The sequence below is a fragment of the Pan troglodytes genome, chromosome 1 (genome assembly GCF_028858775.2).
Source record: "Pan troglodytes isolate AG18354 chromosome 1, NHGRI_mPanTro3-v2.0_pri, whole genome shotgun sequence".
Taxonomy (NCBI): Eukaryota; Metazoa; Chordata; class Mammalia; order Primates; family Hominidae; genus Pan; species Pan troglodytes.
Genome location: NC_072398.2, coordinates 208,508,682 through 208,536,116, shown reverse-complemented (window position 1 = coordinate 208,536,116; position 27,435 = coordinate 208,508,682). Strand labels below are relative to the sequence as shown.

The following is a 27,435-nucleotide window of genomic DNA, read 5'->3' as shown; positions in this document are numbered from 1 at the left end:
GTCTTCTCCTTCAATATTGAGTTAGCTATTTTGGTCATGGGGAAGATCTGAGTCTCTGAAAATATTGAATATTTCTATCTAACAACATGGGATATCTCTCCATTTTTAAAGTTCTTTGATATCTTTCATCAGAGTTTTGTTGTTTTCTTCATATAGATCTTGTACATATTTTGTTAGATTTATACCTAAGTATTTCTCTTTTTGGGGTGCTAGTGTAAATGGTAAAGTTTTTAATTTCAAATTCTACCTTATTGCTGGTATATAGGAAAACAATTGGCTTTTGTATATTAACCTTATGTCTTACAACTTTGTTATAATCTCTTATTAGTTCCAGGAGGTTTTTTGTCATTTCTCTTTAATTTTCTGTAAAGACAATCATGTAGTCTGCAAACAAAGACAGTTTTAACTTCCTTCCCAATCAGTATACCTTCTATTTCTTTTTCTTGTCTTGTTGCATTAGCTAGGACTTCCAGTACAGTGTTTAAGATCAGTGGTGAACTGGGATGTCCCAGCCTTGTTTATAATCCTAGCAGGAAGACTTTGAGTTTCTCACCATTATGAGTGATGCCAGCTGTAGGTTTTTTGTAGATGTTCTTTATGAAGTTGAGGCAGTTCCCCTCTATTTCTAGTTTGTTGGAGTTTTTATCATGAATGGGCATTGGATTTCTGCCAGATGCTTTTTCTGCAGCTTTCTGTTGACATGTTCACGTGATTTTTCTTCTTTAGCCTGTTGATGCGATGGATCACATTAATTGATTTTGAATGTTGAACCAGCCTTGCATACCTGTGAGAAGTCCCATTTGGCTATGATGTATAATTCTCTTTAGGCATTGTTAGAGTCAAGTTGCTAATATTTTGTTGAGGATTTTTGCATCTATCTTAACGAGAGATACTGGTCTGTGGTTTTCTTTTCTTGTAATGTCTCTGTGTGGTTTTGGTAGAGGGTTAATGTTGGCCTCAAAGAATGAGTTGGGAAATATTCCTTCTGCTTCTATCTTCTGGAAGAGTTTGTAGAGAATTGGTATAATTTCTTTCTTAAATATTGGGTGGAACTCATTAGTGAACACATCTGGGCCTGTTGCTTCCACTTTGGGGAGGTTATTATTGATTCACCTTCTTTAATAGATATAGGCCTATTCAGATAGTCTATTGCTGCGTGTGTGAGTTTTGACAGATTGCATCGTTCAAGGAATTGGGTCATTTTATTTAGGTTATATTTGTGGACATTCATAAATTACCTTATATTTTTAATGTATATGGGGTATACAGTGATACTGATATTAATACATTGTATTGTCTATTTTTTTTTTCTTTGTTACCATGGCCATCTTTGATTTTCTGACATTTGAAAACTATATGCCTAGGCTTAATGTCTTGAGTTTCCTGGATCTGTGATGTGGTGTCTGTCATTAATTTGGGGAAATTCTCAGTCATTATTGCATCAAATATTGCTGCTTTTCTCTCTTCCCCTTCTGGTGTCCCCATTTTGCATTAGTTATTTCTTTTCTAGTCTTCCCACTGTTAGATATTCTGTTCTGTTTTCTTCTTCTTTTTTTACTTTGCTTTTTCGTTTTGGATTGTTACGTCTTCAAGCTAAGAGATTCTTTCCTCAGTCGTGTCCAGTCTACTAATGAGCTCATCAAAGGCAGTCTTCATTTCTGTTATGGTGTTTTTTATCTCTAGCATTTCTTTTTGATTCTTTCTTAGAATTTCCATTTCTCCGCTTACATTATCCATGTATTCTTACATGTTTTGTACTTTTTCCATTAAAGCCCCTGGCTATTTAATCATAGTCTTAAAAAAAAAAAAATCCTGGTGTGCTAATTCGGACATTCTTGCTATATCTGAGTCTGGTTTTGAAGTTTGCTCTGTCTCTCCAAACTGTTTTTGGGTTTTGTCTGTTTGTTCGTCTTTTAGTATGCCTTGTAATTTTTTGTTGAAAGGTGGACATGATGTACTGCATAAAAGGAACTGCTATAGCTAGGCCTTTAGTGATGTGGTAGTAGGGTGCAGGGGAGGAGAAGCTTTCTGTAGTTCTGGGATTCAGTCTCAATCTTTTGGTGAGCTTGTGCCCCTGGGCTGTGAACTTCCCAAGTGCTCTCAGGCTTTTTTGCTCCTTAGATGGTACAGGATGGCTAGAGGGAGCTGGAGTTGGGTATTTGTTTTTTTCCAGGTAGGTTAGGCTCTGAGAAAACTGTAGCCAGTTAGGCTCTTGTAAAATAGTTTTCTTGAAGGCAGGCCTTGTTAAAAACAGAGTGCTCTGGCAGATTTCAAAATGGTTCCTTTTCCCTCTCCCGCTGCTGGAAGCAAGAGGGGATTTTTCTTCACTATTCATTGTGAGGACTTGTTAGAGCTCTAGGAGGTAAAGCTCACAGAAGTGTTGGGGGACCCCTATGACTGAGTCCCCCCCAGAGTTTTTAACTCTCAGAGTTGTGCACACTGAGCCTCCAGTGATTCGATTGCAGTTCAGGTTTTCTTAACCTGGCACTTGTTCCTACAGAGGCGTTTGTTCATACGTTTTTTTTGTTTTGTTTTGTTTTGTTTGTTTTGTTTTGTTTTTTGAGACGGAGTCTCCCTCTGTTGCCCAGGCTGGAGTACAGTGGCATGATCTGGGCTCACTGCAGCCTCTGCCTCCTAGGTTCAAGTTATTCTCCTGCCTCAGCCTCTGAATAGCTGGGGTTCCAGGTGCCCGCCACCATGCCTGACTAATTTGTGTATTTTTAGTAGAGACGAGGTTTTGCCATGTTGACCAGGCTGGTCTCGAACTCCTGACCTCAAGTGATCCGCCCGCCTCAGCCTCCCAAAGTGCTGGGATTACAAGCGTGAGCTGCTGCGCCTGGCTTGTGTTTTTTGTTCAATAAGTTGTGATTCTCTGTGTCTGCCTGTCTGTCTCTAATTTTAGGAACAGTGATTTGCCCTGTGACCTTTCTTTTCTGACGAATTAAAGAAGAGTTGTTGATTTTTCAGTTTGTTCAGTCTGTTTGCTTTTAGGACGTGGTGACTTCTAAGCTCCTGACATACCAGAATGGAAACTGGAACTCTGAAATATTTTTATTTATATTTTTATCTGTCAATTTCAGTGTCAGTAAATGTAGAAATGGTGGAGTGGAAAGAGAATCATCCATAATCCTCTAACAAAAGCAATTACTGGTTTTTTGACATATGTCTTTCCGCCCTTTTCTTAGCGTACTTTTTTCTTTTACAAGTGAGATTATATAATTTCCTCAAACATCCTCAAAGATAAGATCCTCAAACCCAAAACTGAACTAGATGTCTCTTCCCCTAAACTGTCTGTTCTTGTATTATCTGGATCATCTTATCATCCACCCATTCACCAAGCCAGGAACCTGGGAATTGTTTCTCTCCGTCCTTCACATCCATTCAGTCCCTAAGTCATGACAGCTATACTTTCGCAATGTTTTTTTGGCTCTCTCCTATTACCAGTTCTCCTGCTTGAAGCCCTCATTGATTTTCTCCTGATCTCCTGCAATAATAGAGCCCGTCTCCAGCATTATCCCCCTCAAATTCTGTACACATGTTACTTAGGTGGTATATTTAAAATGCATATCTGACCACATGACTTTGCTGCTTAAAGCCTTTCAAACGCCTCAATGGCTGCTCATTGCTTTTAGGATAACCTCCAAACTCGTAAGCATGGCCTATATATCCCTCTGTGGCCAACACCCCTGCCTGCCTCTCCAGATTCATCTCTTAACACTCCTATTCCCTGCTTTATGTTCCAGTAATAATCTCAGTTCCTAATCCTCCTGCCTGCTACCACGGGATGTTTTCTTATCTGCGTGCCTCATGCAGGCGTCCCTGCCAGGATTGCCTTTTCCTCCCATTCTTTTTACCTCATCTGTGCGTCCGTATCTTTTAAGACACAGGTCAGCTGTTATTCCCTCAAAGCTTTACTCTAACTCCTGGACTCTCCTATCCCCCAAACTGTGTTTGTGTGTACAAATCCATCATTATGTTGCCTTTTAGTTATTTATTCATTCTACCAAGTAATCAACAGTATTTGTGTTAAGCAGAATTTTAAGCACTGGGATACAGCAGGTGATAAAATTAAGTTCTTACCCTAATGGAGCTTACATTCTAGTGAAGGAAGATAGATAATAACAAATAAAAATATAGTATGTCAGTAGGCGATAAGTGCTATGCTGTAAAACAAAGCAGACGAAGGAGCGGGATGTTCTGAGGTTGGAGGGGAGGTTGCTTGTTGAAAAAACATGGTCAGGAAAGGCCTTACTGCTAACATGGCCTCTGAGCAAAGGGCTGGTAGAAATGAGCCAGCCAGCCAGGCACAGATATACTAAGCATGCTCAGCCCTGAGTCAGAGAACGCAGAGCATGCTTAGTATATTCCCAGGTCAGCAAGGAAGGCAGAGTTCTCAGAGCAGAATGGGTGAGGGGGAGAGTGAGTGGTAAAAGATGAGGTTAGGAGCCGATGACAGCCAGATCATGATTAAAGGCTTGCTAGGCCATTGTAAGAACTTTGACTTTTACTCTAAGACTGGAAGCCATTTAAGGCTTTTTGTGCAAAGAAGCAGCAAGATCTGGCTGTGTGTTAAGTAGATTGCTCCGCCTACTGGGTCGAAGATAGGATGAGGTAGGGGTAGCAGTAGGGGAGGATGGAGGCATGGAGGCTAATTAGGAGGTTGCTGCAGTAATCTAGGTAAGAGATGATGGCAGTTTGGACTGACTAGAGAGGAGCCAGTGAAGGAAATTAGCGGTTGGATTTTGGATATATTTTGAAGGTAGAACCAACAGGATTTATAAAGGATTGGATATAGCGTATGAGAAAAAGCAAAAGTCAAGGATGACTTGGTTTTAGTCTGAAGAACTAGAAGGACAGAATTGCTGTGAGGTGGGAAAGTGGCAGGAGAGTTTTGGATATGTTACGTTTCAGAAACCAGGTTCCAGTTGGAGATGTTGAATAGGTAGTTGGAGGTCTACATCAGGAGTTCAGAGGAACAGGCTGAGCCAGAGACATAAATCTGAAAGCTGTCAGCATTTAGATGATATTTCAAAGCTATGGAATCAGAAGAGAGGGAAGGTAAGAGGCGGGATGACTGGGTCCTCGAGCACTCCAACCTTTAAAGGCTGCGCTGATGCAGAGGACTCAACCAAGGAGACTGAGAAGGCATGGCTAGTGAGTGAGAAGGAGAACCAAGTGAAAAATGTATTTTCAGAGGAAGAGAATGATGACTTCCGTCCCTTGTTAGGGCTAGACTGAATAAGCCAAGGACATTGTATTGTAAGTCTCCGTCTACATATTTATCTCCTCTAGGTGGCTGAGAGCTCTTTGGGAGCAGGAATGGTAGTGTAGTTAGAGCTTCGAAGTCAGTGAGATGGCTGTTTTTCCTTAGGGTGATTCTCTTGGTCCTTCAAAGCTCCAATCTCATCTGTAAAATGGGGAGGAAATAATATCTTTTCCACTGAATCGTTGTGAGAATCAAATGAGACCGTCCATACAAAGCATTATGCACAGTCTCTTTCATATATTTAAACACATAATGATAATGATCATTACTGATTTAGTATACCTGGCATACTGTCCCTTCCTATTAAGCAACATTTGTTGGATGAATGGGTGAAATGCCTTTCTGTTCATTTAGCGTTTCATTCAAGGCCTTTCCCTATGGTTTTTTGAAGTTTTAACCTGGTATTTTGTGGGTTTCTCTAGGGCCTGTCCTCCCAAAGCCAACTCTAGGAGAGGAGAGGAAGAGCAGTTCTTGGGGCAGAGTTGACGCAATGGAGCTCCCCAACTACAGCCGGCAGCTGCTGCAGCAGCTGTACACTCTGTGCAAGGAGCAGCAGTTCTGTGATTGCACCATCTCCATTGGTACCATTTACTTCAGGGCTCACAAGCTTGTCCTGGCTGCTGCCAGCCTCCTGTTCAAAACCCTGCTGGATAACACAGATACCATCTCCATCGATGCATCTGTGGTGAGCCCCGAGGAGTTTGCGCTCTTGTTGGAAATGATGTACACGGGCAAACTACCTGTGGGCAAGCACAACTTCTCCAAAATCATCTCCTTAGCAGACAGTCTACAGATGTTTGATGTAGCTGTTAGCTGCAAAAATCTTCTGACCAGCCTTGTAAACTGCTCGGTTCAGGGTCAGGTGGTAAGGGATGTCTCTGCGCCATCCTCAGAGACATTCAGAAAGGAACCAGAGAAGCCTCAAGTAGAAATCCTTTCATCTGAAGGTGCTGGAGAGCCTCATTCTTCCCCAGAGCTTGCTGCCACTCCAGGGGGCCCTGTGAAAGCTGAGACTGAGGAAGCAGCCCATTCAGTTTCACAAGAGATGAGTGTGAATTCTCCCACAGCCCAGGAGAGCCAGAGGAATGCAGAAACCCCAGCGGAGACTCCTACTACAGCTAAAGCTTGTTCCCCCTCCCCTGCTGTGCAAACCTTTAGTGAGGCAAAGAAGACAAGCACAGAACCAGGTAACAGTCATTGTTTTATATTCCATCCTTCTGTTTTCAATGATCTTTATCAGTTTTAATGTTTGATTAATAAATTTATCAAAGACCACTGTTAGGTAGAAAACCAAAATTCAGTGCAGTACCGTACTGGGCCATTCTTTTAAAAGTGTCTGTGTTTTTGAACATTGAAAGTCCAAACATGAACTACAGAGCAGAAAAGCAGTATTGGAATAATGATGTACCATTTCGATAATTATCTGTTTTGTTTTGTTTTGTTTTCTCTCGAGACGGAGTCTTGTTCTGTTGCCCAGGCTGAAGTGCAATGGCATGATCTCAGCTCACTGCAACCTCCGCCTCCTGGGTTCAAGCAATTCTCCTGCCTCAGCCTCCTGAGTAGCTGGGATTACAGGCATGCGCCACCACGCCCAGCTAATTTTTTGTATTTTTAGTGGAGATGGGATTTCACCATGTTGGCCAGGCTGGTCTCGAATTCCTGACCTCGTGATCCACCCGCCTCAGCCTCCCAAAGTGCTGGGATTACAGGCGTGAGCCACCGTGCCCTGCTGATTATCTGCTATTTTAACCAGGCTGAGGACAGCACAAAGGAGGAAGCTGTGAGAGATACTGTTGTCTGTTATTCATAACTAATGTGCTAGACAGAGATCAGTTAAGTGCAGTATATGACCTGAAGGTGCTCAGACAGCTTAAACTTGTAAAAACTTATTTCAAGTAATGAATTTCTGATTTGTTTTATTTTGTTCTACATTTAGCATGTGAAAGGAAACACTACCAGCTGAATTTTCTTCTAGAAAATGAAGGTATCTTCTCAGATGCACTCATGGTTACCCAGGATGTTTTAAAAAAACTAGAAATGTGTTCAGAAATTAAAGGTCCACAGAAGGAGGTAGGCACCTCTGACTTTTGTACTTGTTTGCTAGTTTAGTGTTCTCAGGATACCTTACTAACTTTTTATATGGGGCAGAAATAGCCCAGGGTTTCAATGTTTTGAAACTTTAATTTTTTTTTTTGGACATTTATTCCCTAAAGGGCAGTCTTGCAAAAGTACTTAGGCAGGATACTTTCAAAATGACATTACATCTTGATCACCAGGAGAATCCTAGCTTCTAACCAGTTTTGATCCAGACTACTTAACTGATCATACCATTTCCTCCTGATTAATCACAGATAAGATTAAGAAGGTAGCCATGTATAACCTCAAACCTGAGACTTAAACCATTAAAATTAAAACAAAACAATAGATACTCAAAACATGAACAAAAAGGACTTTATATAAACTTATAAATTATTGGTAAAATGCATCTAATATTTAGGAATAACAGTGGCCATTTTCAGACATAAAAACAGTAATAGTAAACATTCAATGAACACTTCCTGTATTAAGCTTGGCATATTTGTTACCGCATTTAATTTTCACAAAAATCATCAGTGTGAGTATTATTGTTAAGTCCTGTTTTATGCATGAGAAAACTGTCTCAAAGAGGTGGTGTAATTTGGCGAAGGTCACAGAGCTCATATGACCCTGAGCCAGAATTGAAACCTCAGCATTCTAACTTTAGAGCTGCTTGCTTACACACTGAGTTTATACTGCCTCCCAACAGGGTAAAAGTGATGCATATATGTATAAGTGTTTAGGAATCGCCTGACAGGAAACTGCCAAATGGCTATCATGCTTTCTTAGCTGACCTCTTTTTTTAAGTAACTCAGTTGAGACGCATTTCCACCTGTGTGATCTCTCAATACTTGATTCTTCACACCTGACCCTGCAGGATTCAACTCCACAACCAATTTAGAATTCCATTTATTTCCCTTTTCTCCCAGCCCTGCTTCCCCTTTCTGAGAGGCTGCTGGCAGAGCGAGAGGGCACTGCCCCGGCAGGCTTGCTCCTCTGATTGGTAGGGGGTAGTGTGGGTCGGTCCTCCCATGTTGCTATAGGCAATTTTGTATTAGTCCAAGTAATACATGCCTTCTAATAATTAAATGTTTTCCTGATTCATAGCAACTTTTTTAAAAAACAAAGTCAAGGTCTAGTATTTATTTTAGCTGTGTTAACTGACAGTCGGCTATACATTGTTTTCTTGGGAGACAAGCTATTTACAAGGCTAGGCTAACCCTGATGACTCTCTTTGGGAGGTTTCAAGTCATAAATCCTTGGTACTCTTTGTACTGATTATGCTGAAGGACATTATGGTTTTATATTTTTGCACTTGCGTGTTCTCTTAACTGTTCAATCCATCATTTTTGTCATTAGTTTGTTACCTTGATAGCTTCTAAACACACCTCTTCATTTTCTCTTAAGGCTTCCTCTCCACTTAACTTTGGCTACAGAGGAGTAACATTATTCCTTAGATCAGCAATACTCAAGTTGTTAGTGTCACCTTTATACTTAGTTGAACTGTGTCTTATGCATTTTTTTTAACATTGGTACCTAAAAGTATGTGGCATGTAACAGGTGATGAAGAAATGTCTGTTATACATGCATTCGTTCAACATTTCTTTTTTTCCATTTCTTGTTCTAATCTTTTGATGGCAATATCATTAATAGTACTTCAAAAGAACACTGATTTGCTGTTGGTGATCATTATAGGCTTATGTTATTTCTTCCTCAGTTTTAGAGGTCAGAGTAGGAGCTCTGCAAATCACTTGGTGGCTGTTTTTAAAGCCAATTCTGTTACAGTCCATAATCTTTGAACTTCAGAAAGAAAAAGGGAACAGATACTTTAAGAACATATGATTAAATAGAGAGTTAGGGAGATGCTGCTTTGTACTTGGGCCTCTACTTCTCTCTCTCTCTGTCTCTCTCTCATACTTTGTTTCAGACAGCCTTGTTGAGCTATGACTGACATGCAGTAACCTGTAGCTAGGTATGGTGTACAGTGTGATTACTTTTGGTATATGCCCTGAAACCATCACCACAGTTAAGATGGTAAACATCTCCATCACCCCCAAAAGTTTCTTCTTGTCCCTGTGTACTACCCCTCTCTCCTGCCCCTTCCACTTACCCATGCCCTGGGTAACTGCTGGTCTGCTTTCGGTCACTGTACGTAAGTTTGTATTTTCTAGAGTATTGTATAAATGGAGTCATATGGTATGTATTTTTTGTCTGGCTTTCATTCAGCGTAAGTATCTTGAGATTCACCCATGTATTTTTTTTTTCCTTTTTTCTTTTTCTGTGAATGCTGCAGAGATACGCCCCTAGTGTTCTGTGTTCATTCCTTCTTATTGCTGAGTTGTGTGCATTGTGTGGATATACAATTCATTTATCTACCTCTACTATTTACTAGCATTGTGACTTTAGGCAGCTTCATCTTTATAAGCCTCAGTGTCCTCATTTGTAAAAAGGGGATACTATCACCTACATCATGGGGTCATTGTGAATTAAGATTATTTATATAAAACTCATAGTAAAATGCCAGGCACTCAGTAGGAGATCAGTAGGTAACAACTGCTATTGTTTGTTTTTACATTAACTCAGTATTTTTAGACCTAATAGACCTTGAAACCCCCTTTTCACTGAATGTCTTATAATATCCTGGTGCCATGGCCATTTACTCTGACACGAGATGGTTTGCTGTTACTTTAAGCTTAATTTGTAAGGCATGCTTTCAGATAGGTACCACCATCCACTTGGAAGTAGCTTCCTAAACTTCAAGGGCAGTGTCTAGTCTGAAGCAATCACTTTCTAGAACAGTGTCTAGAGGAAGTAGCTTCCTGTACTGCAGGGGTAGTGTCTAGTACGTAGCAATCAGTCTCTAGCAATGTATAGAAAAATCATCTGAGGTGCTTGTTAAAATGTATACCTCCAGAACTCATTTCCGTGGTGTCTGATTCTTAGGCTGTGTTAGAACTTGAGAATCTACATATTTAACAGGCTCCCCCATGGGTTGCTGTTTTGGAACCTGTAGACTACATTTTGAGAAGCATAGTTGGAGAAGTGAATGGCTTACAAAACTCTTAGTGTGTGATGGCAGATGTCATAATGTCTGTGCTGGCACCTTTCAGTGGCATGAGAGGCCACCGAATACCCATTTTCCTCATTTGCTTACCCTTTGATTTAGCAGATGTTTACTGAGCAACTGATATGTGCCAGACTGAGCCGCTTGCTAGGCAGAGAAACTTCAATAAGACTTGATCCTTGTCCTTAAAGAGTATCTTGACAGCAGAGAAATCCTGCCACATGTGTGATTATTTTGGGGGAAGTATGCAGAGGAGTCGCCAAATTACAGATTTCACCGTAAGGCTTCGGCAATGAGCGCATTTAAGAGCTGTTCACTTAGAACAACATTGTTTCACATTTCCGTACAATTTTACAGTTTGGGGTATTTTGTTTTTCTGTTTATACATTTTTAGCTCCCCAAGAGCTTTGAGTGGTGTCCTGTGATTAGTTGTTGTTTAGTTAATCTTAACTTGAGGACAGCTTAACATTAAAAACAGTCTACTCCTGGATGTGTCATTCCGTTTCTGAAACACAGCTGTGAGGTGTGCACCTGGGCAGGATTGAGTTTAGGGAGGACACCATGAACTAGTGTCCTGATTATTTTATTTCCTGAGATCAGTGATGAAAGGTGGCAAAGCCATTCCCTGAACAGTGATTGCAGCAACATGAGAAGAAGCTGGGCTACTTGAATTGTGAGAAACCAAAGCCAAAACTTATTAAAGAGAAATCTCTTGGGTGCTGGGATGGGAACATGTCTTCTGCCTGTCTTTATATCAGTGTAATAGCCCTTACGCATTAGAAAAGCAAGTAGTGACCTAATAGGTCACTTCTGACCTCTGGCTAAGCTGAGTAAAACTGTTATTTAGAGCCAGACTCATACTTTTTTTCAGTTTTTGTGCTAGGTTTTTTTTGTTTTGTTTTGTTTTGTTTTTTTGAGATGGAATCTTGCTCTGTTACGCAGGCTGGAGTGCAGTGGTGCAATCTCAGTTCACTGCAACCTCCACCTCCTGGGTTCAAGCAATTCTCCTGCCTCAGCCTCCTGAGTAGCTGGGACTATAGGCACGCACACCCATGCCTGGCTAATTTTTGTATTTTTAGTAGAGACGGGGTTTCACCATATTGTTCAGGCTGGTCTCGAACTCCTGACCTCAGGTGATCCATCCACCCGCCTTGGCCTCCCAAAGTGCTGGGATTACAGGCATGAGCCACCGCACCCAGCCTTTTTTATATTTTAGGAATCATTTAACTCTTCTGGACATTAGCACTAACAAGTTTCAACACTGCCACTTACTTGCTCTGTGGCTTTAGGCAAGTTGTTTTGCCTCTTTGTGCCAGTTTTCATGTGGGTAAAAACAAACAAATAAAGGCAAGGTAGGGGTTGGACAGGACGCTGGCACTGGCATTTTCCAGTTCTCTCATCTGTATTTTCTGACATGTGTCTGCCTCCTGACGTGCAGGCAGCAGGGATGCTATAGATCGAGAACAGCATGGAGCTAACAAGACCTGCATACAATGAGACACAGTGGATGATTTTGTGAGTGGCTGGGATACTTTCTGGAGGTTGAAAATTGTTTTTATTTAGCTGGCATCACGTGTCCATTAACAGCACTCAGCATCCCCAGGGATTGAGCGTGGCTTGCAACTCAGTGACAGACAAGCCCCACTGGGACTGTGAGGCTCAGGGAATTTCACTGGGGATTCAGACACCACCCATGGTCCCTGCAGACCAGGCAGTGCTCAGAAGCATGGAGGCATCAGAGATCCCATTCTCATCCAGGACACTACGTTGCCTGGGAGGCACCACATTGATATAAAACAACTAAGTTAGGGTAGACATGGGAATATCAGAGACAGTTGTAGGGGGACGCTGTAAACCCATTCACATACCGCAAGGAACACCAGACCAGCTGAATTGTGGGGCCCTTTCCAGCGCTGGGCTTCTGGGATTCCTTTGAGCGCCTTCTGTGTGCAATCTACTGGTCCAAACTGGCTTATGCAAAAAGTTAACTTGTTGGCTCCTGTGACTTCATAGTGTAGAAGGAGAGATAGCTCTGGCCATGACTGGCTGCAGGTATGGCAACACCATCATCAGGACCTGGGTTCTTTCTCCCTGTCTCTCAGCAACGCTTCCTCTCTGTGGCCTCCACTTTCAGAAAGGCTTGCCCTCATGGTGACAGAAATGGCAGCAGCTGCTCTAACTTCAGGTGCAATCCAACAGAAAGTGGCCAAAGCCGTGGTAGGTGGCACACAGTCACAAGATAAAGTCCCACGATAGGCCGTCTGTACCCTGAGGAGCAAGGAAGCCAGTGGTGGATCAGTCCAAGTCCCAAAACCTCAAAAGTAGGGAAACCGGCAGTGCAGCCTTCAGTCTTTTGCCAAAGGCCGGAGAGCCCTTGGCAAACCACCGGTGTAAGTCCAAGAATGCAAATGCTGAAGAACTTGGAGCCTGATGTTCGAGGGCAGGAAGCATCCAGCATGGGAGAAAGATGAAGGCTGAAATTGTCTTCCTTCTTTATTCCTAGCCATGTCTCTGCTTTTAATTAATTGTGTATACAGCAAAGTGGATCTTTAACTAGAATAAGGAGATAATTTTTCTACTATTGATTTCTGTGCTTTTTGGTCCACTCTTCACCTAAAAATCTAGAAGACTCCCAAAGCTGAAGGCCTAGTAGCATTTTTTTCTCCTTCAACTTTATTTCAAAGGCAAACACATCTCTTCTCCTATGTGAATCTGATGTTTTCAGCCGTGTCGCTGCTTTGGAGGTTTGTCAAATGCAGATATGTGTTTGGAGGGCTCTGTTCACTGACAGGGTTGGGTAGCCCTCTTGAGAGTGAGTTAATGAGATTCATTTTACAGGTCTATGAAAGGTGAAAATAAGTTGTTGTTTTTCCAAATCTCCTTTCTGTTAATGATTAAGCCTAAGATATGCAGCCATAGATAGAAGGGCTAATGGTTTTATGGCAAGGGAATTTTATTCAATTAAACATTTATTGAGCACCTACTATGTACCAGTCTTTATATTCATTGAGACCAAGAAAAGTGTTACAGATTGTCTACATACTACCCAGTATTCAAACCGGTATTGATTCTGGTAAGTCTAATAGAACCCAGTGTAAATAGATTTGATTATGCTTAAATCTGGGAGGTAGAACTAGGTGAAAGGGGTGCCAGCTACTCCACTTACTAGACGTGTGACCTTAAGCAAGTTACTTAACCTCTTTGAAGTTCATCTAAAGTAGTAGTAGTAACGCCTCCCAGGCCTGGTGTGAGGAAGAAGGTAGATGGCACAGTGTCCAGGATGATGTGGAGCGATTGTAGTCTCTATCATTATTGCCATCACCCACCCCTCAGCAGTCAAGGGAGGCCTGAGTGAACAAGAATATAGTGTAACTCAAACAGATCTGAAGGCAGTAGGCGAACAATTGGGGTAAATAAGTCAACTCAGTTAAAAGGCTTGAGTTAAGGGAAAGATTAAATGGTTTTTCACTTATAGAGGGAAAAGAAATGGTCTCATCTTGAAATATATTTACTTATATTTCACTCCTAGGTAAAGTATTTAGATTACTTCTGTGACCTTATTAACATGAATTTATTGAAGTACCTTTACCCCTGAGAATTAAGAGTTAGTTCCAAATGTATGGTTAAAGAACTTAGCCCTTTCAACAGAACTCTGTTTTGGTTCAGCTTTTGGAGTTCTGTTACATGATAGTAATTGATGAACCCCTGCCTATCCTAATATCCTAATACTCTTCTGTTTAGGCAGAGAAACTGTTGCAGAAAAGGGCCTGCTTGCTTATTCCACTGTGGAGCCCTAGGCAGCTTTAGGGGGCTGATGGAGTAACTGCTGTAGTGTTGGCACTGGTGTAGGTCCCCAGTAGGTTCTGAAAGAAAGAGCAGAGAGAGCAGGGCTGTCCATGCAGCTAACTGCCCTCTCCTGGCCCTTTCATTAGCCCACCCCTGCTTCTCTTCCCAGATGGCCTCCCTAGCATCACTGTTGAGCAATGAAGTGAACAAATGCTTTAATTTCACTGCTGAGTAGTTCTGCAGAGAGGGAGACAGCAGAGAGGATAATGAGAAGCATATCAGATGCCACCATTGATGAAGGCTTCCCTTCCCCACTGGCTCAAATGATAATGCCAGACAAATTGGATACTGAGAGATGTGGATTTGGGATATTCGGAGAGTTTCAGGTGGAAAAAAAAAGAAGCCTGGCCTAGGCTAGAATGAGATAGCTATATGCTGTATCAATTGAGATGCACAAAAGGCAGGCAGGAAGGAAAGGGAAAATAAAAAGGAAGAAACATGTTTACTGAGGGTATTAGCAGCAAGTGGCTCTGTATTAGTTATCCAGTGCTGTATCACAAATTGCTCTAAAATCTAGCAACTTCAAGCAACAAACATTTATTCCCACAGTTCCTGTGGGTCAGGAATCCAGGTAGAGCTCAGCTGAATCCTCTGGCTCAGCCACTTACAGGCTGCAGTCAAGGTGTCAGCCAGGGCTGCATCTCAAGGCTCAACTGGGGGAGTATCTTTTTCTAAGCCCACTCTCATGGCTGTTGGCAGGCTTCAGAAGATCCACTTCCAAGCTTACTCCCTGACTGTTGGCTGGAGACATCAGTTCTTTGCCACATGGGTGTCTCCGTAGGGTAGCTCACAACATGGCAGCTTGCATCTCACAGAGCGAGGGCAGAGAGAGAAAACACAGGCAAGATGGTAGTCAAACTAACCTGACCTCAAAAGTAGCATCCTGTAACTTTTACCATATTCTGCTTCTTAGAAGCAAGTCACGAGGTTCAATCCAACAGCATGAATACCCAGAGTCAGGTATTAGGGTCCATTTTAGGTGCTGCCTGCCTTGGGTTCCCTACTGCTGTCAGTGAAAAGGCATTTTAAAGAGATTTCAAGTCAACTAACAAAAGCATGAAAAGTTGATTTAATTTAGCTTTCAACTGACATCTTCATTTCTTGTTTATTATTTTTTAAATACAAGATGAGTTACCTTAGGTTCTCAGAAGTTTCTTACGCTAGTGATATGTTGATGTGGATTATTAAACTGTGTTTTGTCTATGTGTACTTTTGGAGATGACTGAAAAACACAGGAAACTTTTAAAGTTTAATTTAGCTTTATACAGACATCCTGTGCTTAGGAAGCAAGCTAAAGCAAAGCCAAGAAACACAAGGTCTAACTCGTTTATAATTTCTATTTGGGAGGAGAGGAGAAAGATAAAATCTCTCTAAATAAAAATCTTAAACATATACTTACTACCAGAATTTGTAATAACAGCTGTCTAGCTAAATTTTGCTGTGTTGATACAGTATTTATGAGCTCCTTTAGTGTGGTGGGGAGACATGTGTGTGTAGAAAACTAACCTTTTGCTCTCTAAAGACTGGTGAGAAAATTTTTCTATTTATAATCTTGACACTAAAAAACATGAAAGGTAGATTGTAGTTTTGTCAAGTAGAAACATAAAGCCTATACATATGACTGTACACGTGAAATTCAGTTTTGGTTACCAGATTTTTTCAAGTAAATTCATTGTTGCTAAAGTGGAAATGTGAACCTTACCTTCCAATTGACCTTCCTTGCATTTGTGTGAGAGATGTTCTGTCAGACCAAAGAAAGGAATGCTAATTTTGTTTATTTTACCACTGGGGTTGTTGATGTCTTAGAAGGGTCTAGAAGAGTCAAGATGATGAGTTTGGTTTTATATGCGCCCCTGAGACCTCTGGAGGACAAGGTGTGTCCAGCAGAATCTGTGTGGCAGCTCTGGATTGAAATAGTGCAGGGTTAGAGCTGCTTTTCAGAGAAGGTTGCATAAAGGTGATAGTTAAAGCTATACACGTGAGAGCTTTTCAAAAGGGAGCATATAAAAGGAGAAAAAAATAAAAGATTGAGACCAGTCGTAGGTGCTGTTAATGGTTATGGATTTGGAAGAAGAACCAGTGGGAAGGGCTGAAAAGGAGTGGTCAGGAAGGCAAGTTCTTATCCCACATACTTCAGTGCTGCCGAAATCGGAAGAGAATTGTGATACAGAGGCACTGCCAAGTGCCACCGAAAGGTCAAGTGGCACAAAGCCAGAGGCAAGGCTTGTTGTATAAATGTTGGTTAGGGGAAGAAGCTGTGAAGCCCCTTCAGGCTGAAAGCAAGTCATTCACACGGGGTAATTAACATGTGAGTCATATGTTCTTACAGCTGGCAACTACAAGCCAACACACTGTTAGCCTTAATTGTTACAGACTATATCTAAAATTAATAAGGCCCGTGTCTTTTTAAATAGTCTGTCATTTATAATGTAAATGATTTAAGGTATTCTTTTTTCCTAAATTGTGAGATTTTAATTGCATTCTCAAATAATAAAATGACAGTTCATTAAATTTAAATTCAGACATCCTTGCCCATGAAATACTTAAAATGCCAGATTCAGAAAGGTATAATTAGGTAAGAAGTGCATTAAGTTTATTAAAAATTCACTGAGCCCCTACTGTGTGCCAGGCTATGCTATTTGCTGCGGATACAGAGCCCTAGAAAGCATAATTCCTGTCTTCAAGAAGTCTAGTAGGAGAAAAAAAAATAATTATAATATAGTGTGACAAATGTCAAATTAAAAGCAGTGAAGAGGAGGTAGGGCCTGTGGCCAGGAAAGGCCTCCCAGCAGAGGTAACCCCTGAGCAAGGTTAGAGCATGGAGTCGTGGAATTGGAGTCCTCCAGAAGACAGGGGCAGGAGCATGGGGCCGCAGGGCTTGTTGGAACTGCTGCTGGGGAAGAAAGTGCAGTGGGTGAGGAGCTTCAGGAGAAGCTGGCGGGAATCAAACTGTTGAGGGCCTTGTTTGCCAAATGCAAGGAGCGGATGGTTCTTGTGGTTCGCTAATCTATCTTTCTGGGTACTTTTGTTCCATAGATGATAGTGAAATGTTTCGAGGGTGAAGGAGGACGTTCAGCATTCCAGAGAATCCTGGGTAAAGTAAGAGAGGAAAGCCTGGATGTTCAAACTGTTGTGTCCCTGTTGAGGCTGTACCAATATTCTAATCCTGCAGTAAAAACAGCACTATTAGACAGGAAGCCAGAAGATGTAGACACAGTGCAGCCAAAAGGTAGGAGAAGATCCTATGCATTGGAATGGCAGGGTTTTATTTTGGGATGATGCTATAAAGTTTGTTCCAATGATATGTTTCTTTGGTGGCTTAGTTATTAAGTGGTTTTCACATAAGTTTCACATGTAAATTCCAGAAGCTGCATGTTAAATATACACCAACTAAATTTGAGTCTCCATTTCTATCCCACAGTTAAGTAGTCTGACACCTTGAAGTTGGAGAATATCATCCACGTTCTCCTGCCCTTCAAAAAGCCACACATCCAAATCAATGACTTGAGTACCCAGGTTGGACTGGTTCGCTGACAGCACTTTAAGGCTGAAGTTTCTCTCATTTGGGTTAGGTACAAAGCAGTGGCCTTGCCAACCAGAAGTTAACCTCTGGCTGGCTCTGCAGCTTTGTGTTTCGACAGATAAATGAAACATTTTTCCTTTCATAGAGTTTAAACAGAATAATAAAGTATTTTTCTCTGTAAAAGCGATTCTGCATTCAGGTGCTCAGAATAAGCTGAAAATCACTTACTTTACTATTCTGTTAGATCTCTCTTGACAAACCATGCTGTCATTTTCTTCAAATTGACTAGCTTCTCTTGTGTGTCTCTAACTCTTTCTCCCTCAGGGAGCACAGAGGAGGGAAAGACCTTGTCTGTTCTGTTACTAGAACACAAAGAGGACCTGATACAGTGTGTAACACAGCTGAGACCTATTATGGAGTTCCTGGAAACAGCCAAGGAGGAATTCCTGACTGGCACTGAAAAAAGGGTAACTGTGTCAAGTGTCTCCTCCCTCCTCCTGAATTCATATAGCACTTAAAAAAATTCTTTTGTGGCACATAGCACTTTATACTTTGCAGTATTTTAATACATACTGCATAGTAAGCATCTCGAAGTCAAGGTGCTTGTTTCATATCCTGTTGCATTCCTCACGGTAGCTTGCTGAGGGCCTTGCACATGGAGCCATAAGGAAAATGGATGGATGGATGGATGGATGTGTGGGTGGGTGGATGGATGGATGGGTGGACAGTTGGACAGATGGATGGATGGACGGACAGACGGATGGACCGACGGACAGATGGATATATGCTATTCCTGCTGTGACTCAATTTTTACTGTAAACAACTGTATCAAGAATTAAAATGTTAAGGAAATTTTGTAATTATTATGACACCTTTCCTCTTTATAGAAATGTACTGTACATTTGGAATATGTAGAAAATGGGGAAAGCGATCAAAAAGAAAAAATTCAGATTTCACCATTCGGAGATGACACTGCTAACATGCTGAAGCATGTGTTCCCCTCTTTCTTATTTGAGTCATCCCAGGATGAGGTTATATAGAACATATGGTTTTCTAACTTGACTTTTTACCTAATATCTTAATACATGGCTATACCTATAATATGGATTTTGTTTCTTTATCATTGATGTTGTGAAGAACATTCTTGCACATAAATCTTTCCATACCTCTGAAATTATTCCCTTACTATAATTTCTAAGAAGTGGAATTTTGGAATCAAGAGTATAAAAATTTTCAAGTGTTTGATATATATTGCCAAATTGCCCTTCAGGAAGGTTGTACCAATTTACTCTCCCACCAGCTAGCTACTAAAGTCCTTATAAAACTGCTGGCATGACTTCTCAAGGCAACTAGATAACTATGTTTGTTGGTGTTATTGATTTCAACTTTGTGCTAAAAATACTTTTATATCTGGAAGGAAGGAATAGGGATAGAGTACTTTTGTGGCATCAATTCCTAAAACTGTGGGAAGCGACTTAAGTGTTCAGGAGAGAAAACGTTTAGAAGCCACTGGTATAATGGCTAAGCCCTGAATTTACAGTGAGGACTAGATCCTCGATTTTATTTTTCTCAGTGATGTTATGTTGCACATGTGCACACGCACACACACACACACACAATGGAAACAACCTTTAATCTCAGAATTACATTTTGTGATTTGTTTTTAAATTTTTAAGTCCTTTGAACTTCTTAGAGAAAGAAAATATACAAAGATTAAACTTCTGTTTTTTTCTCCTTAGTCTTCAAATTAAGTGTAATTTCAGGCACTCAATTTAAGTAAGTTGCTTATAGCTCTAACAGTTCCTGATTCCCTCTTTAGTGATTTCATTCGATTACTCATTCAGACCTTTTTCTTATTAGCTAGATTGAATGTGTCCTTTGAACTGTTTCATTATCTTGGTAAAACAGCATTTATAGATAGAGTCCAAAGCTTCATTCTCTGCAGCAAGATAGACCACACTGTCATTTTCTTCTGTCACTTTCAGTTTACTTGACAGAGAAAGCTGAAGCAGAAGAGCTTAAATTAGTTATAAATCACAAAAACACTTCTTAAGATTGGGGTTCCACCAGAGCTTCTTTAAATGATTCCTTCTCATGAAAGTTGAAGCAGACTAAGAAAGTGGGAGTGGAGAGGTGAATGTTGATTGAATAGCCACAGTATTTTGACATCGTGTGGAATGTGTACCCAGGCCTTTTCGAACTTTTTTTCTGGTTAGAAACTATGCTAATAATGGATGCCATGGCCTTTATAAATATGTTGGGTTTTGTAAGAAGCAGTAACCAGGAACATATTTACATGAGGACTGGAAACAGAAAAAAAAGGTAATTACTATAGCTGTCATTTATTTATTGCTTACCGTGTGCCAGGCAGTGTGCTGAGGACTTTTTAAACATTATTAAGTTTTGCCCTCATAGCAACTTTATGACATCATGGATATTACCCTTATTTTAAAGATGAAGAAACAGAGCATAGGGAGGTGAAGCAGCTCACCCAAAGACACAGCTGTTTGGGCTGGTAATAAGAATTAGACTTCTAATCCAAGCACATTCTCTTAACCCCTATGAGTACTTCTCCCTAATCATATCAATAACACAGTCATTTCTTAAAGATCACATATGTCCTAGGAGTTAGGCAAGGCCCTATGAACAGCACCTTCATTTTACAGTAACAACTGTGCAAGAGTTGGTATTATCTTCTTTTGCAAGTGAGGAAAATAAGGCTTGAAGAATTAAATAACTTGCCCAAGGTCACACAGGCGATAAATATTAGAAGTGCAATTTGAACTAGGTCTGTCTGGCTTTAAAGCCTATGCTTACTCTTACCAGTATCTGGCTGCCTCTTTGTGTATCAGATTATTGCTTAGGAACCAAGATTTAGCTCTGAAATCAGTATGGTGTTTAGATACAAGCTCTTAATTTTTAAATTATGATTTATTTAGTAGAAATCTATATATTAGACCTTAAAGAGAATGACTATGTTCTGTACTGACAAAGAATATGACAGCTTGATTTATTATGTATATATTCCTTTCATATATATAAAACCAATTTGGTTTTAAAGCTAAAATCATTATTTTAAAATAGAAGTTAATTTGATAATGGCAGCCTCTGGCATACTACCATGACTAGGAGCTGGCATTTTCCCAAAGGAAAGCTCAAAATTCAGTTCCTGTGAATCTGTAGATTACATGTATTGAAATAATCCCCTGCTTTATCAGTTCCATAAGAGCTAAGCTATGCATATTATGCTGTAGTCCATTAAGAAATAGTTCTATTGTAATATAAAAATATCTGTAAAATATCTGTCACGTGTTTTATTTTCATCCTTTTGCTAGAGTTCTGTGCCCTTTTGACTCAAAATCCTCTAGCACACCAAGGAAGGACAAAGGAGTGGAATTGCTGAATTATGACTGGAGCTGATGTATGTGGCTGTTGAGAATGAGAGGAATGGATAATAAGGAATCCACAAGAAAAATAATCCAGAAAGGCACTTTAAATCTAATATTTTGGAGTCCACAGACTAATTATACAAATTATCTGAGTATTCAGATAACTATGCAAGTAAAGTAAAACAATGGAATTATAACCTATGAAATTATAACCTATGCTAATACTATGAACTTTACTGAAAAAAGACCAAAAAAATTAAACTATATTAATTATCAATCTGTGTTTCTCAATCTTAGCGTCCAGACAAGCCACATCTAAAGAACCAGGTTAGAGGTATGCTACTTGCTGTATCATATAGGCCTAGTTTAGGAATGTTTTCACAAAATGCAAGCTGTTGGAGGCAGAGCAGATACACAGACCTGCAATTGAGAAAGAAAGATTTTCACAGTTATTTGTTTGGAAAATATTTAAGATTTTTATTGAAACAGAATAAGGAAGAAACTATGAAAAAAAGTAATGCTAGAGACCAACAGAAGAGGACTTGGAGATCAGGCATCTTGTGATGCTATCTTGCTAGGTTTTCCAGTAGTGTGTCAGATAAATGTTGAATTGCCAGTAACTGGTGTCTTGTTGATTGCTTGCCACTGCAGGTGATTCTGAATTGCTGTGAGGGCAGAACACCCAAGGAGACAATAGAAAATTTGTTGCACAGAATGACTGAAGAGAAGACACTGACTGCTGAGGGTTTGGTAAAACTCCTCCAGGCTGTGAAGGCGACTTTCCCAAACCTGGGCCTTCTGCTAGAGAAGTTGCAGAAATCAGCCACTTTTCCAAGCGCCACAGGTATTAGTTAATTGTTGACTCTCTGGACTGGAACCACTCTTCCAGAAAATTGTAGCTTGAAACACCCTTTTGGCTCCATGCTGGGGAGATAAGATAATATTAAGAAATGTCATTGCAGAATAGAAACTAGCCATCATAAATTGATAATTCTCGATCTCTCTGGAGTTAAGGTCTGAAATCTGAGAGTGACTCTTCTCGGTTAAGCTCCTTCATGGTGTTCCTGTGGTTCAGGATTTATTAACGTGTGACTTTCCCAGGGCTATCCAGGATCACCTGTGAAAGCCAGAGGAGCAAATGTGCTCATAAGGCTCAGCACTCTGTCAGCCATATTCGCAAATAGGAGCAGCAAAGCCTCAAATCTCCATCGCCCCATTTCCACTAGAGTGCTGTTTGCTTCCAGCAGTCCCCAGAACTCATTATTCTGGTGTCCGTTCAGCTTGGGGAAATGAGTCCATATCCTATTTCTTAGAAAGACAATCCAGCTCAAGCCAACTCTTCCCTGTCCCAGAGCATTTAGGACTCAGATGGTTTTCAGAAAAAGGATATTTGTTCCTAGCCTATAAAAGTAGTATGTACTTACACAAGCTTGGACAATTCCAAATATAAGGAAGAAAACCATTTAAAATCCTACCACTCAAGGATGCCAATATTAACACCTTGACATGTTTTATCCATCACTTTTATAATATTGAGATACTATCATATTGTATAATTTTATGGTTTCCCCATGTAACATTGCAGCAGCCTTCTCCACAGTTCAGAAAAACTCCCCACAATCCTAGTTTTTGAAGGCTGTGTAGTTTTCCATCATAAGGATGTATATGGTGTATTATTCATGCCCTTATTTCAGAGCGGATGTAGCATAATGGTTAGGACTGTAGGCGTTGGTGTCAAGACTACCTGGGGCCGCACCCTCACTGCACCATTCTGTAGCTGTAATACCCTGAGCAAGTGACTTAATCTTTCTGAACCTCATTTGCTGTGTGAAATGAGGTAAGAGTGGTACCTATCACATTCGTTTTTGTGTGGCTAGTATAATACATGTAAAACATTTAGCACTGTGCCCGGCACATGGGCACTCAGTAAATATTAGTTGCTATCTTCACTGTCATCATCGGCAAAGATTATGCTTTGATAGTTGTCTTTGTACATAGACAAAGACCTTCAGATAATTTCTTAAGGTTGGATTTCCAGAAGTGGAGTTACTGAGCTAAAGAAAAGGGTACATTTTTAAATATCTGCAAAGCTAAGAGAAATGCCTGATAGTTTCAATTTTTCTTAACTTCCAAGTAAATGTGACCTCTTAAAAGAGAGAACCTAACAAATTGGCCCAAAGGGCACCTAAATAGAAAAACCACGGGTCAGCTTCACACGCACAGCCTTGATTCGTGCTCGTCTTTAGGATCGCCACACGGATCCTCTACCTCAGGCTTGACAAACACCCCCCCTTGAACCTGCACATCTGAGTCTCTTACAAGTACAGCCTTCTAATTACCCCCCTGGTGAGCAATTGCTAGCTCCTACCACCAGGCACTGACTTTCAAAGTGTTAACGGCTTTATGACCCTGAAGCGCCAAGCGATTAAGTGTAGGCAGAGGAGCTCCGAACATATGTGTATGAGGCCCCAAGCCAGGGCTCTGCAGAGGACACTGAGCCCTTGTGCTGATTGCTCTCTTCCTCTCTCATTGGTAATATCCTGGAGTCTTCTGTAGGAGGTTTTGTTGCATCAAACATTATTGTTTTGCTAATATCCTTACAGTCCAACCAAGCCCTGATGATTATGGGACTGAGCTATTGAGACGCTATCATGAAAACCTCTCTGAGATTTTCACAGACAACCAGATTTTATTAAAGATGATCTCACACATGACAAGTTTAGCCCCTGGAGAAAGAGAGGTAAGAGAGGGAGAGAAACAGAGGGAGGGGAGGGTAAAATGAGAAAGAAGGAAAAAATATGAATACACACACACATTTATATTTTCTGTAAATATACATATGTAGCCATGTTGAGAATTGCTAAGTAGAGGAGAAATAGAAGGTATCTCAGTTTCTAAGGTGGAATAACAAATAGAATAGTTCTAATTTCTGTGGTAATAAGGAAAGGCATTCAAAAGGAGAAATGAAGAACTTTGTCATGTATAAGAAATCTCTCAGACTGAGAGGTGAGGATGTTGAAAAACTCCTTCCCCAAACATATTCACTGTAACCCAATATCTAGACTTGCAGCTCTGCAGCTGGGCTAGTGGCTGGAGAGTCTCTTACGTGTTTGTGTTACATCTTGAAGGTCATGGAGAAGCTTGTGAAACGTGACTCTGGTTCAGGTGGTTTCAATTCTCTGATATCAGCAGTTCTAGAAAAGCGGACTCTCTCTGCCGCAGCCGTTTGGCAACTGCTGCTGGTGGTTCAGGAGACAAAGACCTGCCCATTGGACCTGCTCACGGAGGAAATACGAAGGGAGCCTGGTGCCGATGCTTTCTTCCGGGCAGGTAAGTTACCTGACCTCTGGGGGGGTTTTGCCCCCACTAGAGATGACTGTCAGTCTTCCTAGAAAATAGGAAGAGCTCTCTTAACGGTAGTCACCTACATCCCTACTATTAGAAGTAAGGACTGGCAGTTTTGTTCAAGGACACAAGAGTTTGTAAACCTTTTAAAAAATAGATCCAGTAATTATCTTAAGCTTACATTCATTATTATACTCTGATTACAGTGCTATTTGCCGTTTTCCCCACTGCCAACCTCAGATAGGAGATAGGGGAAATGCATTTTCATTATGAAGAGTTGAGTGGAGGAAGGGTGTAGGAAAAAATGGTGCTCATTGTTTGCCTAATGAGTTTTTGATCCCCCTTTTTTTCAGTGACCACCCCAGAACGTGCCACTTTAGAAACAATCCTGAGGCATAACCAATTGATCTTGGAGGCCATCCAACAGAAGATTGAGTGCAAACTCTTTACCTCGGAGGAGGAGCACCTGGCAGAGACTGTGAAAGAGGTGTGGTGGGAATAAAAAGCGAAATGCCAGAGAGTTTTACAGTTGTTGCCTGGGACTGTCTTCATTCCTAAGAGAGGAACCAATAGTTGGTTGGGTTGTTTTTCCTTCTTTTTTTTTCCTTTTTCTCTTTTGAGACAGAGTCTTGCTCTGTCGCCCAGGCTGCAGTGCAGTGGCACGATCTTGGCTCATGGCAACCTCTGCCTTCCGGGTTCAAGTGATTCTCCTGCCTCAGCCTCCCAAGTAACTGGGATTACAGGTGAGCACCACCGTGCCCTGCTAATTTTTTGTATTTTTAGTGGAGACGGGGTTTCGCCATGTTGGCCAGGCTGGTCTCGAACTCCTGGCCTCAAGTGATTCACCCATCTCAGCTTCGCCAGAGTGCTGGGATTACAGGTGTGAGCCACTGTGCCTGGCCAGAACTAATATCTGTACCCCTTGCTAGGCTAATGCTTCCTAACACATTTGCTCTTTTAATCCTTCCAGCTCTACATGGCAGGTGATGTTATCACATTTTATAGACAAGGGTTCTCAGGCCCCAAAGGGTTAAGTTACCTGTCTAAAATGCTCCGGCAGGGAGGAGATGATGTCAGGATTTGAACCCAGCTTCCTATGACTCAAACCAATTTATTCCATTTATCTAAACCTGGTATCCCCTGGAGCCATGATACTGTTCTCTTACCTGTTCTAAGAAGCAGCTTCTCTCAGATGAAGGAAAGTAAAACTGGTCTTATTACATGTTCTATTCTGGCTTCTAGAAAGAGCCAAGATAAACGTAGATAAAACAAAGCTTTTGCCCATATGGGGTAGCAAATAGTGCCAGCTCATTTTCTGTAAGGCTTCACACAATGTGGCCAGCATCCCAGGAATACCAAGTGGGGACTGGGGGAACTCATGGGTGTCCAGCCCAGGATCATTTGCATCCTGAGTGGGGAAGAACAAGAAAGGAACATGAAATTAAACTACAGATTCAAATGTAGTGCCCTTTTGATTCAGGTAGGTGTGGAAGATGTGCAGAAGGGCGGGTTTCTAACTCTCTCTATGCAGGTAACAGCCACATGTTGGTCTGACTCAGATGGGAAGAAGATGGCACACATTTCTGTGGGGCTTCAGAGGAAAGACTCATCTGTTAGACTCTCTCCAGCACGCCGTAACTTCAGAGATGGGGCTTCTGCAGTTGATCAGTTTTAGCCTCACTAATTAGTCTCATGCCTGCCTCCAGGGACATCAGGTTTATTTAGATAGACTTGAAAAGAGCAGAAATAAAATATCTTCCAAAATGAAAATTCCGTTTGGCCATCTGTGGATGGTTTAGCTTTATTTTCTCAGTGTACCGACTCTTTCTGCTGATAGCTCTAACATTCTGAAAGAGGACGACAGCTTTGAAATAATATTCTTGGACTCTTTAAAGCTTCTATTTGAACCTTCTTTAAAACGCTGAGTTTCTTTGTGAAAGAAAATGACGTTTAAATGGGTACATCTAAGTATCTAAAAATATGAAGCCACTGATCATGCAGAATTACTTCCAGACATTGAGACAATTATATATTATGAAAACCTATTCTGATTTTCAAGACAGACACACCGACGACCAAATCCTATAGCTTTTCAAGCTTTTAGTATTAAGATCCAGAAAAGGTCTTTGGGAGACTCCTAGTTTCTGATAAGCTATTTCTTAGAGAAAATGCTTTATGCTTCCCTGCATGTATCTTCTTTGTATTTGCACATTTATCTGGATACATGCTTCTTTTTTTCTGTTTTGTTAGTTTTCCTGTTCTTTGGCAAGCAGAGCTGTCCACTACATTTATCACAAGGCGATGTATAAACTGCTTATAAATGGAGCAGTGCCTTCCTGGGATTAGCTTTTTTTTTTTTTTTTTAGGTTGAAAACCATGGGGAAAATCTGCTGAGATTAACCCCACACCTTTGTCTCCTGGTATTCATTTAGATTCTGAGCATTTCCTCTGAGACAGCCAGCCCTGAAGCTTCCCTGAGAGCAGTGCTGAGCAGAGCCATGGAAAAATCAGTCCCGGCCATTGAAATATGCCACCTCCTGTGCAGTGTCCACAAATCTTTTCCAGGCCTGCAGCCTGTCATGCAGGAGTTAGCATACATTGGTAAGGAACGGGCCAGGTGGGAAGGGGGTTCCTGTCAGCACACCAGGTTGTTTCTTGAAGAAAGAGACAGCATTTCATATCATAGTTTATCACAACCTTAAGTTACGTATTCATTTTATATGCTCTCAATACCTAAAAAAGTCATGAGACATAGGGGGAAAATGTTCTTTGTGTTTATTGGAAAGTAAGGCGGACAATGATATTACTTCAGAGTGTTTTTGAGGATCTCAAGTAGTCTCTAGTCTCCTGTAAGAAGTGTGTTAGAAACGTTATAAAGCAAAATAGAAACAGAGAGTTCGCAGAGCCACGAGATGTCTCTTTTATG

The 27,435-nt window shown here is 40.9% G+C and overlaps 1 protein-coding gene across 5 annotated transcripts in view; it reads left to right on the top strand.

Annotated features, from left to right (window-relative positions):
* The window catches only part of ZBTB40 (zinc finger and BTB domain containing 40), a 78,798-nt gene that overhangs the window by 32,399 nt on the left and 18,964 nt on the right, over nt 1–27,435 (top strand). For 3 of the 5 annotated variants that reach the window (XR_010154770.1, XM_513186.7, XM_016956019.3), the window contains 9 exons: nt 5,689–6,453; nt 7,203–7,336; nt 17,289–17,481; nt 18,100–18,242; nt 21,816–22,008; nt 23,768–23,904; nt 24,293–24,494; nt 24,863–24,996; nt 26,942–27,110. Coding sequence is in view for 4 of the 5 variants with exons in the window: in XM_513186.7 (XP_513186.3) it covers nt 5,757–6,453; nt 7,203–7,336; nt 17,289–17,481; nt 18,100–18,242; nt 21,816–22,008; nt 23,768–23,904; nt 24,293–24,494; nt 24,863–24,996; nt 26,942–27,110 (2,002 nt within the window). In the remaining variant the exon portion in view is untranslated. The remainder of the gene's footprint in view (nt 1–5,688; nt 6,454–7,202; nt 7,337–17,288; nt 17,482–18,099; nt 18,243–21,815; nt 22,009–23,767; nt 23,905–24,292; nt 24,495–24,862; nt 24,997–26,941; nt 27,111–27,435) is intronic. The other 2 variants (XM_063804449.1, XM_063804451.1) reach the window with 1 other exon arrangement.